The 19,391-nt window shown below is 46.9% G+C and overlaps 1 protein-coding gene across 7 annotated transcripts in view; it reads right to left on the bottom strand.

Moving 5' to 3' along the window:
• The window catches only part of pbx4 (pre-B-cell leukemia transcription factor 4), a 530,484-nt gene extending 512,786 nt beyond the window's left edge, over positions 1-17,698 (bottom strand). For 2 of the 7 annotated variants that reach the window (XM_072491215.1, XM_072491216.1), the window contains exons 1-2: positions 17,252-17,698; positions 6,714-6,787 (exon numbers count right to left, since the gene is read on the bottom strand). In XM_072491215.1, the coding sequence (XP_072347316.1) occupies positions 6,714-6,787; positions 17,252-17,430 (253 nt within the window). In that variant the 5' untranslated portion in view covers positions 17,431-17,698. Of the gene's footprint in view, positions 1-6,548; positions 6,655-6,713; positions 6,788-10,193; positions 10,219-17,251 lie in introns of those variants that run through there. The other 5 variants (XM_072491221.1, XM_072491217.1, XM_072491222.1 and 2 more) reach the window with 4 other exon arrangements.
• Positions 17,699-19,391: the final 1,693 nt, after the last annotated feature.

The following is a 19,391-nucleotide window of genomic DNA, read 5'->3' as shown; positions in this document are numbered from 1 at the left end:
AACATGTCACCTCTCTTCCTTCTTCGCTACAGTGAGAAAAGCCCTAGCTCCCTCAATCTTTCTTCTTCTTTTTATAAATTTAGAATACCCACTTCATTTTTTCCAATAAAGGGGCAATTTAGCGTGGCCAATCCACCTAACCCTGCACATCTTTGGGTTGTGGGGCCGAAATCCTCGCAAACACGGGGAGAATGTGCAAACTCCACACGGACAGTGGCCCAGAGCTGGGATCGAACCTGGGACCTCGGCGCCATGAGGCAGCAATGCTAACCACTGAGCCACCGTGCTGCCCTCCCTCAACCTTTCTTCATAAGGCATGCCCTCCAGTCCAGGCAACATCCTGGTATATCTCCTCTGCACCCTCTCCAAAGCAGCCACATCCTTCCTATAATGAGGTGACCAGAACTGGACACAATATTCCAAGTGTGGTCTAACCAGGGTTTTATAAAGCTGCAGCAAAGCCTCGCAGCTCTTAAACTCAATCTCCCTGTTAATGAAAGCCAACACACCATACGCCTTCTTAACAGCCCTATCAACCTGGGTGGCAACTTTGAGGAACCTATGTATGGGGACCCCAAGATCCCTGTTCCCCCACACTTCCTAGAATCCTGCCTTTAATCCTGTATTCCACATTCAAATTCGACCTTCCAAAATGAATCACCACATTTATCTAGGTTGAACTCCATCTGCCACTTCTCAGCCCAGCTCTGCATCCTGTCAATGTCCTGTTGTAACCTGCAAAAGCCCTCGACACTATCTACAACTCTACCAACCTTCGTGTCATCGGCAATCTTACTAACCCAACCTTCCACTTCCTCATCCAAGTCATTTATAAAAACCACAAAGTGTAGAGTTCCCAGAACAGATCCCTGTGGGACACCACTGGTCACCGACCACCAGGCGGAATACTTTCCATCCGCCAGCACTCGCTGTCTTCTCTCGGCCAGCCAATTCTGTATCCAGATAGCCAAATGTCCCTGTATCCCATGCCCCCTAACTTTCTAAATGAGCCTACCATGGGGAACCTTATCAAATGCCTTACTGAAATCCATATACACCACATCCACTGCCCGACCTTCATCAATGTGTCTCGTCACATCCTCAAAGAATTCAATGAGGCTTTTGAGGCATGACCTGCCCCTCAAAAAGCTTTGCTGGGTATCTTTAATCAAACTATGTTTTTCTAAATAATCATAAATCCTATTTCTCAGAATTCTTTCCAATATTTTGCTCACCACAGACACAAGACTGACTGGTCTGTAATTCCCAGGATTTCCCTATTCCCTTTCTTGGACAGGGGAACAACATTCGCCTCCCTCCAATTATCCGGTACTACTCCAGTGGAGTGTGAGGACGCAAAGATCGCCGCCAACGGCTGAGCAATCTCCTCCCTCGCTTCCCGTAGTAACCTTGGGCATATCCCGTCAGGCCCAGGGGACATATCTATCCTGATACATTTCAAAATTTCCAGCACATCCTCTTTACTAATATCAACCTATTAAGCTGGTTCACACTGTTCTAACTAGCAACAAGGTCTTCTCACAAAATTATGTTCCAGTGTATAGCAACATGTTGCCCTTGAAATCCAAGCAACTCAAGTCCTATTTGCATTTCTTACTTAGTTTGTCCTATAACATAAGAACATAAGAACTAGGAGCAGGAGTAGGCCATCTGGTCCCTCGAGCCTTCTCCGCCATTCAATGAGATCATGGCTGATCTTTTGTGCACTCAGCTCCACTTTCCGGCCCGAACACCATAACCCTTAATCCCTTTATTCTTCAAAAAACTATCTATCTTTATCTTTAAAACATTTAATGAAGGAGCCTCTACTGCTTCACTGGGCAAGGAATTCCATAGATTCACAACCCTTTGGGTGAAGAAGTTCATCCTAAACTCAGTCCTAAATCTACTTCCCCTTATTTTGAGGCTATGTCCACTAGTTCTGCTTTCACCCACCAGTGGAAACAACCTGCCCGCATCTATCCTATCTATTCCCTTCATAATTTTATATGTTTCTATAAGATCCCCCCTCATCCCTGTAAATTCCAACGAGTACAGTCCCAGTCTACTTAACCTCTCCTCGTAATCCAACCACTTCAGTTCTGGGATTAATCTAGTGAATCTCCTCTGCACACCCTCCAGCGCCAGTACGTCCTTTCTCAGGTAAGGAGACCAAAATTGAATACAATACTCCAGGTGTGGCCTCACTAACACCTCACTAACAATTGCAGCATAACCTCCCTCGTCTTAAACTCCATCCCTCAAGCAATGAAGGACAAAATTCCATTTGCCTTCTTAATCACCTGTTGCACCTGAAAACCAACTTTTTGCGACTCATGCACTAGCACACCCAGGTCTCTCTGCACAGCAGCATGTTTTAATATTTTATCATTTAAATAATAATCCCTTTTGCTGTTATTCCTACCAAAATGGATAACCTCGCATTTGTCAACATTGTATTCCATCTGCCAGACCCTAGCCCATTCACTTAACCTATCCAAATCCCTCTGCAGACTTCCAGTATCCTCTGCACTTTTTGCTTTACCACTCATCTTAGTGTTGTCTGCAAACTTGGACACATTGCCCTTGGTCCCCAACTCCAAATCATCTATGTAAATTGTGAACAATTGTGGGTCCAACACTGATCGCTGAGGGACACCACTAGCTACTGATTTCTAACCAGAGAAACACCCATTAATCCCCACTCTTTGCTTTCTATTAATTAACCAATCCTCTATCCATGCTACTACTTTCCCCTTAATGCCATGTATCTTTATCTTATGCAACAACCTTTTGTGTGGCACCTTGTCAAAGGCTTTCTGGAAATCCAGATATACCACATCCATTGGCTCCCGTTATCTACCGCACTGGTAATGTCCTCAAAAAATTCCACTAAATTAGTTAGGCACGACCTGCCCTTTATGAACCCATGCTGCGTCTGCCCAATGGGACAGTTTCCATCCAGATGCCTCGCTATTTCTTCCTTGATGATAGATTCCAGCATCTTCCCCCCTACTACCGAAGTTAAGCTCACTGGTCTATAATTACCCGCTTTCGGCCTACCTCCTTTTTTAAACAGTGGTGTCACGTTTGCTAATTCCCAATCTGCCGGGACCACCCCAGAGTCTAGTGAATTTTGGTAAATTATCACTAGTGCATTTGCAATTTCTTGATCAAATTCATGAGCCCAGAGATTTAAAAAGAGCTGTACTTAGAAGCGCATTGGTGGATAAATGCCAAATCAGGGTCCATTCTCAGTAGCTTGATGCATGTAAATATTATATGGTTCCTGAAACTCCATAAGACACTCAATGCGTTCCACAAGTTGATTCCCAAGGTTTAGCTGAGATCACCAAGGCAGTCACATTCAAAATAAAATGCATCAATACAATTTCACATTCCAAATACAAAACAGGGAAGAGTTAAGAGTGAGGTTTTACTCCTTCATGTGTCCAGTTAGTGGTTCCCTGTTCCAGAAACCTGAAATGAGGGGTCTTCTTTGAAAAAATGTTTTAGAAGTTTACCTAGAAGCCAGCCCTTTTCTCTTTAATCATACACTGTCCTTTGCACCTTTGTTAGGCTGTATGATTGAGCACAAAATCAATGTTCAAAAACACAAGTTTGACTTAAAACGCTACACAGCATTTTTATGATTAAGTAAAATATTCTCCTCTCCTGAAGGCTGAGGGTCACATTCCAGTACATTGCCAACAGCTCTAGCATCCTTCTAAAACATTTTCCAAATGGCCATTCTGCATAAGAGCCTAGATAATGGCTAGTGGACATTCTACCAGACAGGACAACAGAATCAGGTCTGGCACTAAATACATGTGCGCCCAGGGTTGTGTGTTTTTTTGGGGGGTGGGGGAAGAGTCCACAGTCAAAACTCAGCAGCTGAAAGCCTATTAGCCCCATTATATTGGCCCAACCCGTTGATGCCCCACATACAATTTGGTCTAAAATTGCACATATATCAGAGCCAAATCTGGGATTATTTTGGCTTCAATGGCTCAATCCCACAGTATTGCAAGAAGTCTATGATTCTATGAATCTATGATTCCAAGTCTGGGTAGATCTGTCAGCATTCAAGAAAACAAAAAATAGATTATTCATTATTTATTTTGAACAGAGATCCTCTCTCCAACCAGTTCTGAAAAACCTTCTGCATAATTCCAACTTTTTCTGTTTTTGTTTCAGATTTCTAGAATCTATTTTACTTCTAATCTTGGATACCTACTCCTAGACCCATAACTACCTTGTGACTTACTGTGGGACTATTTTGAAATTTGTATGTGAATTTTGAGCCCAATAAATAGTGGATACTAGTGCTGGGATGTGGAAGGCATTTTCTCTTCCACCCACTGTCATCAAGCATCCTCGATGTCTTAAGACACTGAGACCCTTTAATTTGCTTGAACGGTGTGCCTCAGTTACTCATTAATGCATCAGAGAGATTTTCCAATTCTCATACCAGGTTTGACATCCCTCAGAGCAAGATTGCCAACTTATACCAATTAGTGCAAAATTAGGGTGATTGTTTTCTATAGATTCCTGCTCATCAGGAACTAGATTCAAAACTATCCAAAACCCATTTCACATCAAATTGGTGCAGCTCAGAGAGGCAACATTAATTGCAGCAATCTGGGAGAGAGTTGAACTTGGGTCACAAGAGGTGAAAGGCCAGCGTATTAACCCATTGCATGAGAGACCTTCCACTGTATGAAATCTCATATTTCCTTTTCATGTGGAGAATATCTGTTGAATACTTAGCAGCAGACCAAAGAGATGATTTGGTTTTAGTGAAGGCATCAAGTACAAAAATATTCCTCCCGCAAAAAAAAAAGCTGTGTATTGTTGTGGCCGGCTGTGGGATGACTGCACTCAGGCTGACCACAACCTACTTTCAAGTTAGCCTAGTAGGCTGAATAAAGAGAGACATGGATCAGATCACATTGCAGGTGAACATCTATTCCATATGTATGGAGGTTGGATTTTCATAAAGACATGTACAATATCAGTAAAACATACTACATAACACTAGAACTGAAAGACTATAATAAAACTCTCATCAGTGAGATTTCCATTCCTTCTACTAGAATTCTGAAAAATTTAGGATGTTTTGGTGAGATTGTCAGATGTGCAACAAGCCCAGAACCAGACTTCCTGCAGTCTGACAACTCCAGTTGCCAAAATTGAATGTGATGTAACATTTCAGTGAATCTTTCAGCTTTTTTCAACATTACTGTTGAAGATGCAGAAAAATAAAGCATTAGCAATCACTCTGATCTAGAATAGCTATACTTTCGGCAGCAGAAATGCAAGGTATTATTGCATAGCTTTATTCATTGGATGATTTAGCTTCAAGACATCCAGAAGCATTTTGCACTGTACAAGTTTACGCCACATTGTAAATTGAGGCTGATCATTTCTAAATGCGGCTATTTGAAAAAAATAAAACAGTGGGCAGTATTGATCTAAAACTATTACAACACAAGAATACAAAAGCTAAATACAGATTCAAAAAGGCATATCCATGTTGTTTTCAAAACAAATAATTAGTGTGATACAGTTACACATATAGTAGTCAAAGAAATGCATTAGAAACCACAAACTTCCAGTCAATTCTACAGTATTCCTTGAAAATCCCCAATTACAATTTATGATGCAACAGAATCTAAATTAATTTTCTGAACCTATGATAAACAAATCTCAGCTAAATTTGCAACTCTGTTTACATTATCCTTCTTGAAGTATGTTTAAAATGCATATATTAGATTAGATATCATTTAGGTTCCAATTAGATCAGCTGCGACCAAAAGATGCCACATCGTCAATTTTTTTTGGTCAGGATTAATAATAAACATGATTGATTCTTATATTTTAGCAGCATAGTTGATCAAACAAATATGGTCTTAAAAGATCAAACACAGCAAGGTGAGATAAATATTTCCCTCTTGTAAGGTCTAGCGTGTATTCTCCTTTTACCATCTTTTGAAAAACCTTAGATCTTTTAAACTGTTTAAATAATGCCCGAGAATAGTAATTCAATCGCCTTTATTTTGGCTCGTTCCCCAAACTAATAAAAAAAGACTTCTCCATAGGCTCATTAACAATCTTTAGAACAGACAAAAGGTCCAAACTTTGTGAAGTGATTGCTAATCGCCGGATAATAAAAGGAAACGGGGATGCCTTTGTCCTGAGATTTCTGCTGCTATTGTGCTTGTACAAAGCTTCCGAGATCTGCCATTTCCAGCCCACCGGTTCTTTTCTAGGTTCCTACTTTCACACATTATGATTTTTTGGTAATCTTCGTATTTCCTAAATATATACACATTTACACCTAACGCACTTGCAAATTCTTTACACCACTCTCGTTTTTATGTAAATCACCGAAAATGGGTGCAACTAATTTCAACACAATTAAATTCAGCAGGTAACAATCTGAAAGTCGCGCTTTCACTTTTTGCTCAAATCATTATTTTCGCCGATTTCGTCCAAATCACCATTTTTTAAAAACTTAAATTACACCAAGCGACGGAAATACAAACCAGGAAAACCAGCAAAAACCGCCAATGATCAGCTAAAGAAACGATAAGCAGTTGGTCCGGTCTGCTCGGTACTGGCAAGTAACCGGCGCGGGTTCTGATCGCACTAACATGTCTGTCTAACTCCACATTGGGAAAGGTCTTGCAAGCGGATTTGCTAAACAGTACCTGTTTTTTCTTTGATTTCGCATAACACGCTGAAGAGAGCCGGTTTCATCCTGTGACAGTTTAACGCGTGTTTTCTGCAAAGTAATTAAAAACACGTTAGGATCGCTTTCCACAAAGTGCGAGAATGGCAATCGCTGAGTTCAGCAGGCAGAACACATCTGCAGAATGCGCAGTATTCAGAAAATCAACAATATAAACAAACATTAGGCTAACGAGCAATCTTTCCCAGAACAGCGGCTGGACCTGAAAATACTCAACAAGGGCTGGAAATGGCTCCCGAACTCGAATTTCGCTTTGATATCTAAACACGTTAAACACCTTGGATTATAGGTGGAATTATTTAAAAATATTTAAATCTCTACACACGATCGTATTAGAAAAATCCATAAATTTCAACAAGCACTGTAGCGTGCGCACAAAGAAGTGTTTAACTGCCCAAATGGTTATTGTTGTTCGGTGACAACCTATTAGAGACGCTGAAAACACACGGTATTGCCACAGAGTTGTTCCCTGCTAAAGCACTCAGACACTATTCCGTACTGTCTACCCTAGATTCCCGAGGATGTCCGCCTCCTTTAAACTGCAAACATTTCACAACATTTCATCTTTTCGGTTACAGAATTGTAAATTAAATAATGAAGTGGCAGTAAAGCTATCGCTTATTTTATATATTATGTGCTCATCCTGAAGATTGCTACACGCGGTTACTTCCGAGCTCAATTATTTGTACACTAAATGTCACAAAACCTTAGATGCGGTTTTAAAAGTTTAACGCCTCGCAATCCAAGTTTTTATTTCGCCATAAGTCTTTAAAAAGGTAAATATTTCATTTGGTGTAATTTGTCTTAAATTCTATACTGTGAATCACCGGATGACTGGGCTTAGCGCTCTTGAAGTACTTTTAAACAAACAAATGTGATCTTTAAAATTAAAGAAACCTCTTAACATGCAAGAGGCCGATTTCGGAAAGCATACCCAAACCCAGTCACGGTACGTTTATAATCATTTACCCTGTTATTTATTTCACCCTGTCCTTTACTTATTTACATTTAAAAAAAATAAAATTATACATTAACCGCAAATATTAATTATGGGAAAATGTTAAATTCCAATCCACCCCCTCCAAACCACTGCAGTATCGATGTTAGAAAACCCCACAGCTTCTGCTCATTCCCTGAGTACACCAATCACTTACAGTATACAATGCGGGGGCACATTTTAAGTGGGTAGTAGAAAGCTTTATAACTGCTTACCGAGATATTAACTATAAAAGATTAGATAACCAAACAGAAAAGCGCGCAAGGTATATTTAGCACCAGGTCAATAAAATTTCACAAAAGCAAAACTATTTCCAGCTCATTATTGCCAATTAAGTTTAATTAAATGCTTAAAGTACCATTCATTAGGAAGCATTCTTCCTCCACCTAAGGCAGTCCTATTCCTTAACCACTGGGACAGTACATCAAAGAATGAGGAATTCCAGCATTTTAACCAAAGCAAATGTAATAACTTAATTTGGTGTAATTTACATTTACCATGTAGCAAAAGCAATTACTGGTGGGTTTGAAAAGCTGCCAACAATAGTATCAATGTTTCTTTTTGTATTTTATAAATAATTTCGAAATACTGCAATTTTACTTTATAAAGTGGAAGGGGCCAAAGTGCTTCATGCTGTTTGCTGGAAATTATGCATAGAAACAAAAAAAAACTAAACAACCCAATATCCACATTTGACTGTCGAGCACAAATAGACACTGCAACTAACCAGAAAAAAACCTTTAAATTAGACAAGTTCCAAATCTAACTATTTTTAATGGGCCAAATACAAATAACTAAAAGGAAAAAATACGAGCATACTCAGAACATCTTCCATTGCAACCTCTTGTATTCTGCAGCTAAATGTGCCTGAGTATATTATCATTTTGCAAAACCAATCACCAAAAGCTCAGTGCCGCCTCTAACATTGATACATAAACACAGCCTCTGACAATGAAGAAATCCAACAATAAAAACACACTCATCACACATGGCAAAATGCAAAGAATGGCAGTGCAAGTAAATATGATATATATTAATGAAATTATAAACCCGGCACCAAGGAAGTGACAAAGAAAGCCAGCTAGGAATCGCAACATGTTTAATTCAGTTTTGGTCGAAGGAAAGCTCTAGTTGTCAGCCACAGAAACTGCCTGTTGCAAAGCCTAGTCTTTACTCATTAATTTTGCTTTAGGTAACTGGTTTGACTTGCACGTCACAATGTTAGCCATCAGAAAACATCTGCAGTATTAATGTGACGGTGCTGAAAATAAAAACCAGACTAGCTGCTGGTAATTATATAGAAATAGAATGGTCAATAATAAATTTCTAGGTGAATTCAGTATGAAACACAGGACTCGGCAAATAAACACAGTAAAATTACAATGCTCAAGTAAAAGCAAACATCAAGCCTACTCTTTCTTATAAAATTCAGATTTCCAGTAATTTACGATAAATGGCGACAATTTCTTCAGTACCTTTCAGTTCAGTACCAGTTTAGCAGCCAAAATCTTTAAATAATGTGTAGTTAGTAATCCTGGGTATAAATATTTAACTAGTGTGGTAAAATCTCTTTAAACAACAATTTTATTCCTGGCTTTCAGGAAGGGATAAAAATATTATGAGAAGTAAAGGATCAACATGCCTAAACAGAAGAAGCTGGTGCCAAATTTCTTTTAAGATCGTCTCACTATCTCAATGCAGAGTACAAAATAATTTTCAACACAATGTAATCAGATCAAGACACAAGAACATGTTTCCCACCTATACATAAACACACAAGATAAAACATGTATGTCAAGTCACCCCGATATATACCAAGTTTAGCTTAGCCGATTAAGATAGCACAACTAACAACTTATGGCAAGCAATTAAACATCTCATTTAAACATAGCAAACACATCCAGAAGACATTAAATGATTGTTAATGAAGTCCAAATTAAAGATTTAAACATGTTCCTTTTTTTCTCCAGACATGCACCCTTTTTGTTCAACTGATTTTTTTTGCTTAAGTGTCTTGAAATGAAGCAGGTCATTAAAGGAAGGCGACATGAAACGTGACATGCTGTGTTTAAATATAAACCAATTTAAAGCTAAATTATACAATCTAACAGTACACTAGATAAAACAAAATAAATTCAGTCTGTGTCTTCCAAAAGCAAATATGAAACTACAGTCAATAAGTACTTTGGCTTGCATCATTTGCCAATGATTTCTTTTTTAAAATCGCCATTTCAAAGTGGAAATCCTTTACTTTACAACTTGTAACATTTTTAATTAACCACATATCCATATCCATAGCTGTAGACTTACAATCTTATACAAACATTTTGCTAATTTTTCAATTTGAAATACTTCTGGTTAAATGTGAACTAAATGCCTTGGACAAAAACATGTTAATATCACGTTAAATTAATTAGCTTTTTTATAAAAGCCGCTGTATACTTTGGCGTGGTAATGGAACTATGTCACCAATTTCTATGGAGCAGAATCAGAACCTGCAGGTATATGCAAGTTATAAAGCCTCAAAGCTCCAGTCATTTCACTTTGAAGCAAGCAAATCCTGGCCCCATTTCACTTCCCTTTCTCTAATCTCATAACCCATCCTCGTCACAATGCCAAAGCTGACTGGCTTGATGACAAGTTGATGAATAGATTAATTATCTGTTGATTAAAAATTGTAATCAATTAGTCTTTAATCCTTTGGACTATGTACTTTAAAGTGCAAAAAGAGTTTATGGATTTTATTTGGTATCATTGTGCTCATCTACATCATTGCACGAAGTACACTCCAATGTAAGCATAGATATAAATAGTGCTTTACTACCACAATAGCCTAGTAGTATCGAACTATACTGAAAAGCTTACTGGCAACTTTGTCTCCATCAATTTAAGTGACTGTTTCACCACTTTAAATCTATCTAACTCAATTTGAAATGACCGGTAGTGACAGCACCAAATTTGGCATTTCGGGCAACCTGCAATTTTGATGCACAACTCCACATTTTGCCAAAAACCTAGAAACATAACCTCTTAATTCTTCACTATTTTCTTTTCTCTACTGCTAGTAATTGTAAAAAGAATGCAGGGCACAATTCAAGAATGTGTGGAAAAATATGCAGCAGCAAGCTTATTTTTAATGTATACATAAATAATATACACTAATAGGCTGGCAGGTATTTTTTTTTAAATATTCCAACATTTGTATATGGCCACAATTCTGTTTCTCTAAAGCACAAAATGCTTCATGCGATCCAAGCCGTGTTTTTTTTAATGATCGAGGAATCAAGCTTTTTTTAGTCAGGTGATCCTAGTTTCTTACATATTCACATTAGTTCTCACAAATAATTTGGCACTTGGCTCAAAATGAAGCGGCACTATCAAAAGTAAAGGTGTAACGCACCGGTTCTTGGTGGAAAAATAAAAAATTAATTTTAAAATAAAAGTAAAACCGATATAGATGGAATTTTTTAAGCAAATTAATTTGCTCCTAGTTGTTTGCAATAATCAGTATGACAGTTTTAATCTAACCTGTAGAATGCATCAAAAAGAGGCTTCTCACTGCATTAAATCTTGATCTCATTTTGCAATGAGAACACAATTACAAGAAAATTCACCACAAAATTCTCAAGGAGTCAAAAAAAACTTCTGCAAAACTATCACAAAACCTTTCAATTTAACCAATGTAATCAGCTTAGTGGTATAAATAACTTATTCAGCTTGTTCAAACTCCAGACAAATTGCAGTGGAAAGTGCGGGTTTTGAAGAAACTTTTTACTTTTTGTTTTTCTTCAATCCCTTGGGAAGTTTGCACAAACTACATTTCATCCACCAGTCCATTCACTTGCAGCTCAAGATAACTTTTCTACATTACAAAATGTTGCTGGAGATGTTCCTTGCCTGCTGCTATCCTCATTCTCACAAACCCATTAACCAATTTGATTAAAAGGTCAAAAGGCACATTAGTCAAATAGAAATTTAATTAGCATTTGGCTAAACATTTTAGTTCTGGACCCAAATGTACCAAGAACCTCCCCCTATCTGCATGGCAGCATGAACATTTTAGGTGCACCTATTTGGTCAAAGATCTGTAATCACAAGAGCCCACATCACCCTTCCCACTCATGTACTGCAAAACATGACTGGGATTTCTCTGCTATTTTTTCCCACTTCTGATTATTTGAACTGAACTTGGACGGTGCAGAAGGCAAAATCAGCCTCCAACAATAAATACATTGAAGGGATATGGGGGGTGGGGGAGATCTACAACACTATGTACAGACATATGGGGCTGGATTCTCCGATTTTCAGGCTATGTTCTGACGCCGGCGGTGCATTATGACCGAAGCCTCGGCGCAAAACGGCCACAGATTCTCAGTTTGGTGGGGGGCTAGCAGGCAGTCAGCAGAGAGCACCCGGCTCTAGCTGCTGATACGGCCGGAGAATTGCCGGGTCCGTGGCCGCAGCGTGCAACGTGGCGCCAGCCCCGCGCGGACCCGGCCTGCCAAATAGTGTCCCCCTTGACCAGCCCCTGCCAAATTCCCTTTGCCCGCGGATTGGCTCCCATCCGACAAAAAATAGCATGAGTGACCCACACTGTCGGGGGCGAAGCATTGTGGGCAGGGCCTCGGGTAACATCCTGAGGCCATCGATATGGCATACCCCTAGAGTACATCGCATTGGAGGGAGCGGAGCATCATGAAAGTGGCACCGCCCCCAATTTTGTCGCAAACGCGGATTCTCCGGCCGATCGGCGAACACAATTTTGGCGTCGGAGACAGGAGAATCCCGCCCAAATGCTGTTAGCTTTTAAGTATATATCTTAAGACACATTTTTAGCTATAACTGCATGCATCATCTACCTTTTAGCTAAAACTGCATATATCAGATACCTTTCAGCTAAAACTGCATGTATCAGACACTTTTTAGCTGAAACTGCACGTATCGGATACTGTTCAACTATAACTGCATGTCTCAGGCACGGTTTAGCGATAACTGCATGTATCAGACACTGTTTAGCTATAACTGCATGTATCAGACACTGTTTAGCTATAACTGCATGTATCAGACACTGTTTAGTTATAACTGCACGTCTCAGAAACTATTTAGCTTTAACTGCATATATCGTAGACATATTAGATATAACTGTAGATATCTTAGACACTGATATAACTGCACATTTATTTAGATTTTGTAAATAGAGCATTAATTTTGACATTTTAGATCTGAATGCCTACATTTATTTGCACGCATATTCGAACTGCGAACGTGTATCTATCTCGCAATGCGAAGAGTAAAAAGTTGGTGGGGGCTGGGAGTGTTGTCCCCAGGGTTGTAGGGGGGTGCTGTTCTCGGGATGGCAGAATGTTGTTCCGGGGTGGGAGGGAGTGAACTCCTGAGCCCTAGGTGGGGGCTGGGGGGGGAAGTCTTACACACAAGGTTGGGGATTAAGTCATCATTCCGGGATTTGGGGGGCGAAGTCTTGATCCCGGGATTCGGGGGGCGAAGTCTTGATCCCGGGATTCGGGGGGGGCGAAGTCTTGATCCCGGGATTCGGGGGGGGCGAAGTCTTGATCCCGGGATTCGGGGGGGGCGAAGTCTTGATCCCGGGATTCGGGGGGCGAAGTCTTGATCCTGGGATTCGGGGGGCGAAGTCTTGTTCCCGGGATTCGGGGGGCAAAGTCTTGATCCCGGGATTCGGGGGAGCGAAGTCTTGATCCCGGGATTCGGGGGGGCGAAGTCTTGATCCCGGGATTTGGGGGGGGCGAAGTCTTGATCCCGGGATTTGGGGGGCGAAGTCTTGATCCCGGGATTTGGGAGTGAAGTCCTGATGCCGGGGTTGGGGGTGAAGCCGTGATGCCGGGGTTGAAGTCTTGATCCCGGGATTCGGGGGTGAAGTCTTGATCCCGGGGTTGGGGGTGAAGTCTTGATGCCGGGGTTGGGGGTGAAGTCTTGATGCCGGGGTTGGGGGTGAAGTCTTGATGCCGGGGTTGGGGGTGAAGTCTTGATGCCGGGGTTGGGGGTGAAGTCTTGATGCCGGGGTTGGGGGTGAAGTCTTGATGCCGGGGTTGGGGGTGAAGTCTTGATGCCGGGGTTGGGGGTGAAGCCCTGATGCCGGGGTTGGGGGTGAAGCCCTGATGCCGGGGTTGGGGGTGAAGCCCTGATGCCGGGGTTGGGGGTGAAGCCCTGATGCCGGGGTTGGGGGTGAAGCCCTGATGCCGGGGTTGGGGGTGAAGCCCTGATGCCGGGGTTGGGGGTGAAGCCCTGATGCCGGGGTTGGGGGTGAAGCCCTGATGCCGGGGTTGGGGGTGAAGCCCTGATGCCGGGGTTGGGGGTGAAGCCCTGATGCCGGGGTTGGGGGTGAAGCCCTGATGCCGGGGTTGGGGGTGAAGCCCTGATGCCGGGGTTGGGGGTGAAGCCCTGATGCCGGGGTTGGGGGTGAAGCCCTGATGCCGGGGTTGGGGGTGAAGCCCTGATGCCGGGGTTGGGGGTGAAGCCCTGATGCCGGGGTTGGGGGTGAAGCCCTGATGCCGGGGTTGGGGGTGAAGCCCTGATGCCGGGGTTGGGGGTGAAGCCCTGATGCCGGGGTTGGGGGTGAAGCCCTGATGCCGGGGTTGGGGGTGAAGCCCTGATGCCGGGGTTGGGGGTGAAGCCCTGATGCCGGGGTTGGGGGTGAAGCCCTGATGCCGGGGTTGGGGGTGAAGCCCTGATGCCGGGGTTGGGGGTGAAGCCCTGATGCCGGGGTTGGGGGTGAAGCCCTGATGCCGGGGTTGGGGGTGAAGCCCTGATGCCGGGGTTGGGGGTGAAGCCCTGATGCCGGGGTTGGGGGTGAAGCCCTGATGCCGGGGTTGGGGGTGAAGCCCTGATGCCGGGGTTGGGGGTGAAGACTTGATGCCGGGGTTGGGGGTGAAACCGTGATGCCTGAGTTGGGAGTGAAGCCGTGATGCCTGAGTTGGGAGTGAAGCCGTGATGCCGGAGTTGGGGGTGTTGTCTTGATGCCGGGGTTGGGGGTGAAGTCGTGATGCCGGGATTCGGGGGGGTGAAGTCTTGATCCCGGGATTCGGGGGGTGAAGTCTTGATCCCGGGATTCGAGGGGGGGGGGGTGAAGTCTTGATCCCGGGATTCGGGGGGGTGAAGTCTTGATCCCGGGATTCGGGGGGGGGTGAAGACTTGATCCCAGGATTCAGGGGGGGGGGGGTGAAGACTTGTTCCCAGGATTCAGGGGGGGGTGAAGACTTGTTCCCAGGATTCGGGGGGGGGGGGTGAAGACTTGATCCCGGGATTCGGGGGGGATAGAAGACTTGATCCCGGGATTCGGGGGGGATAGAAGACTTGATCCCGGGATTCGGGGGGGATAGAAGACTTGATCCCGGGATTCGGGGGAGGGGTGAAGACTTGATCCCGGGATTCGGGGGAGGGGTGAAGACTTGATCCCGGGATTCGGGGGGGGGGGGGTGAAGACTTGATCCCGGGATTCGGGGGGGGGGGGTGTGAAGACTTGATCCCGGGATTCGGGGGGGGGGGGGGTGAAGACTTGATCTCGGGATTCGGGGGGGGGGGGGGGTGAAGACTTGATCCCGGGATTCGGGGGGGGGGGGGTGAAGACTTGATCCCGGGATTCGGGGGGGGGGGGGGTGAAGACTTGACCCCGGGATTCGGGGGGGGGGGGGTGAAGACTTGACCCCGGGATTCGGGGGGGGGGGGGTGAAGACTTGACCCCGGGATTCGGGGGGGGGGGGTGAAGACTTGACCCCGGGATTCGTTGGGGGGGGGGGGGGGTGAAGACTTGATCCCGGGATTCGGGGGGGGGGGGTGAAGACTTGATCCCGGGATTCGGGGGGGGGGGGGGTGAAGACTTGATCCCGGGATTCGGGGGGGGGGGGGTGAAGACTTGATCCCGGGATTCGGGGGGGGGGGGTGAAGACTTGATCCCGGGATTCGGGGGGGGGTGAAGACTTGATCCCGGGATTCGGGGGGGGGGGGGGTGAAGACTTGATCCCGGGATTCGGGGGGGGGGGGGTGAAGACTTGATCCCAGGATTCGGGGGGGTGAAGACTTGATCCCGGGATTCGGGGCGGTGAAGTCTGGTTCCCAGGATTTGGGGGGGGGGGGGTAAGTCATTTTTTAAAAAAAATAAGAGTACCCAATTCATTTTTTCCAATTAAGGGATAATTTAGCGCGGCCGATCCACCTAGCCGGCACATCTTTGGGTTGTGCGGGCGAGACCCACACGGACAGGGGGAGAATGTGCAAACTCCACACGGACAGTGACCCAGAGCCGGGATCGAACCCGGGACTTTGGCACCGTGAGGCAGCAGTGCTAACCCACCGTGCTGCCCTGGGGGGGGGGGGGGGGGGGGTAGGGAAATCTTGTCCCAGGGTTGGGGGGCGATGATGTTGTTCCTGGAGTGGGGGGTGGTTGTGTGTGTGTGGGGGGGGTGGTTGTGTGTGTGTGGGGGGGGTGGTTGTGTGTGTGTGGGGGGGGTGGTTGTGTGTGTGTGGGGTGGTTGTGTGTGTGTGGGGGGGGTGGTTGTGTGTGTGTGGGGGGGTGGTTGTGTGTGTGTGGGGGGGTGGTTGTGTGTGTGTGGGGGGGGGGTTGTGTGTGTGGGGGGGGGGGGTTGTGTGTGTGGGGGGGGGGGTTGTGTGTGTGGGGGGGGGGTTGTGTGTGTGGGGGGGGGGGTGGTTGTGTGTGTGGGGGGGGGGGTGGTTGTGTGTGTGTGGGGGTGGTTGTGTGTGTGGGGGGTGGTTGTGTGTGTGGGGGGTGGTTGTGTGTGTGGGGGGTGGTTGTGTGTGTGGGGGGTGGTTGTGTGTGTGGGGGGTGGTTGTGTGTGTGGGGGGTGGTTGTGTGTGTGGGGGGTGGTTGTGTGTGTGGGGGGGGGTTGTGTGTGTGGGGGGGGTTGTGTGTGTGTGGGGGGGGTGGGGGGTGTGGGGGTGGGGGGGGGTTGTGTGTGTGTGGGGGGTGGGGGGGTTGTGTGTGTGTGTGGGGGGGGTTGTGTGTGTGTGTGGGGGGGTGTGGGGGGTTGTGTGTGTGTGTGTGGGGTGTGTGTGTGGGGGGGGGGTTGTGTGTGTGTGTGGGGGGGTGTGGGGGGTTGTGTGTGTGGGGTGTGTGTGTGGGGGGGGGGTGTGGGGGGGTTGTGTGTGTGTGGGGGGGTTGTGTGTGTGTGTGTGGGGTGTGTGTGTGTGGGGGGGGGTTGTGTGTGTGGGGGGGGGTTGTGTGTGTGTGTGTGGGGGGGTGTGTGGGGGTGGGGGGGGGGGGTGTGTGTGTGGGGGGGGTTGTGTGTGGGGGGGGTTGTGTGTGTGGGGGGGGGGGTTGTGTGTGTGTGTGTGGGGTGTGTGTGTGTGGGGGGGGGGTTGTGTGTGTGGGGGGGTTGTGTGTGTGTGTGTGGGGGGGTGTGTGGGGGTGGGGGGGGGTGTGTGTGTGGGGGGGGTGGGGGGGGGTTGTGTGTGTGTGTGTGGGGGGGGGGGGGGTGTGCGGGGGAGAGGGGGGGGGGGGTTGTACTGACCTGGCCTGAGCCTCGTCCAGGCTCTGGTCAGTGATGGTCATGATCTGCTGCAGGATGTCGCCGATGTCCTGTTTCCGTCCGTCGGGGTCGCCTCCGTCCGCCTGGGAGTGAGGAGGGAGCGAGTGCACGGCCAGAGCCACCCCGGGGTGAGGCTGCAGCAGCCGGGACTGGTCCTCCATCACACGGCGGCGGCCACTACACCAAATAATAATAATAAACGGCGCGCGTGTGTGAGGGGAGGAATCTTAAAATCACCCCCCCCCCCCCCGGGGAATGTCACTGGTTTTCTCGGGGCTGGGACTGTGTCTGAGGTCGGCCGCCCCTCACTGACTGACTTGTCCGCCCGCCGCCCCCCCTCCGAACGTTGGAGCGATTTGAATTTTAACCGCCGCCACCACCAGCACCGCCGCTCGCGCTCAGCCGCCTCGCCCGCGACTGTTTTGACGGCGCGAGCGAGAGTCGGAGAGGAGGGAGGGAGGGAGGGAGGGGGGGGGGAGGGAGCTACGGCGCCGCCCCCTTTCCCTCCCCATTGGCTAGGAACGGAGAGGAGGCGTGGGTGACGGGGAGGAACGTGGCTCCAGCACCGCCCCCCCCTCGACCCGCCCCCTCTTCTTCCCCATTGGCTGAGAACTGTGAGGAGCGAGAAGGAGGGGGGGGGGGGGAGACGGCTCCAGCACCGCCCCGCAACCTTTCCTCTTGGCTAAGAGCGAGCGGAGGCGGGGCAAGAGGCAGCAGAAGCAGCCTTGGCTGGGAGGGCGGGCTCACCTCCGACTCCGATTGGCCGATCCGCTCTGATGGACGGCCCGCCGCCCGTCCCGATTGGCTTGCGATGGGAAGGGGGCGGACCCTCGCCCGCCCCGCCCCCTCCTCCATTCTCTCCACGCGCGCCGCTGTGACGGACAGCCGGCCCCGCCCCTCCCCTCCTCCCGCGCGCGCCGCTGTGACTGGCAGACGACCCCGCCCCCCCCCCCCCGCGCGCGCGCCGCTGTGACGGACAGCCGGTCCCCGCTGCTCGGAGACGGGCCCGCCAGGGTCGCCGCCCTGATTGGCAGTGGGCTCGTCGCCCCGCTGATTGGCAACTCTGGCTGCTAGGCAACGGCTGTTGCAAATTGAGGCTCCCCCTCCCCTCGCCCTCATGCCTGCTGCTGACTCTATTCATTCCGAAACCCAGTGACTGGCAGGTCGCACCACGTCTGAGTGATGGCTGACCAAAAAATAAGCCATTGAGTGACGGTGTGCACGCTTTAAGTCTCAGGCACACCTCGTCGCAAGTGTGCCCCGGCAATTTCCATCCTCTTTTGAATTCTTTTCCCTCGCAGCTGTCCCCCTTTTCAGTTGCAAGCCTGCAAAAGGTCCTAATGGATGACAATGCAAACCTATTTAACTGGGACATCATCCTGCCTCTCAGGGCAGGAATCATTGGCCCAGGTCACTCAGATATGGCTGCAATGTTTTGAGAGGTGACAGCAGAGTCTCAGTGTGGCAGCAGTTGCAGATGTAAAACCACTGCCAGAATATACATACACCTAAACAATGGATACATGTCAGGGACTGGTGCTTTACAGAAACTAATCCAGTGAGTTGCTCTCGCTGTAGACTTCTTACTGTGCCCATCACAAGTGACATATGTCAGTCACCGTGCAAGTGGGTTACTTACAATAAATCACCTGTCACACATCGACATTCTGTTTATATCACAGCACTGCATCAGGGAGGAAAAGAACACAAACACAAAAAGAATAGTGCCGTATACTAGGTTTTCCCCTTCAGTCCGGGTGCATGGATGTCTGAGAGTGAAAACTTTCTTTTACGTTTTGTTCGACCTCCCCTACTACCTCAACTCAAGTGGCCTATTTTAATTATCATAATGTTGGTGCAGTAAGTAGGTTGCAAAAGGACGCGCTGGAATCAAATGCGCAGGCACGAAGAATTGGCGAAGAGCATATTTACCAGACTGTCAAGGAAAGAAAGACTTTCATTTATGAAGCATTTATAAATGCGAGGTTATCCACTTTGGTAGCCAAAACGAGAAGGCAGGTCATTATCTGAATGGCCATAAATTAGGAAGGGGGAATGTGCAACAAGGCCTGGGTGCCCTCGTACACCTGTCACTGAAGGTAAGCATGCAGGTACAGCAGGC

This window comes from Scyliorhinus torazame, chromosome 27 (assembly GCF_047496885.1).
Source record: "Scyliorhinus torazame isolate Kashiwa2021f chromosome 27, sScyTor2.1, whole genome shotgun sequence".
NCBI classification, from domain to species: Eukaryota; Metazoa; Chordata; class Chondrichthyes; order Carcharhiniformes; family Scyliorhinidae; genus Scyliorhinus; species Scyliorhinus torazame.
The sequence above is the reverse complement of the archived record's forward strand: the minus strand, read 5'-3'. Positions and strand labels throughout refer to the sequence as shown.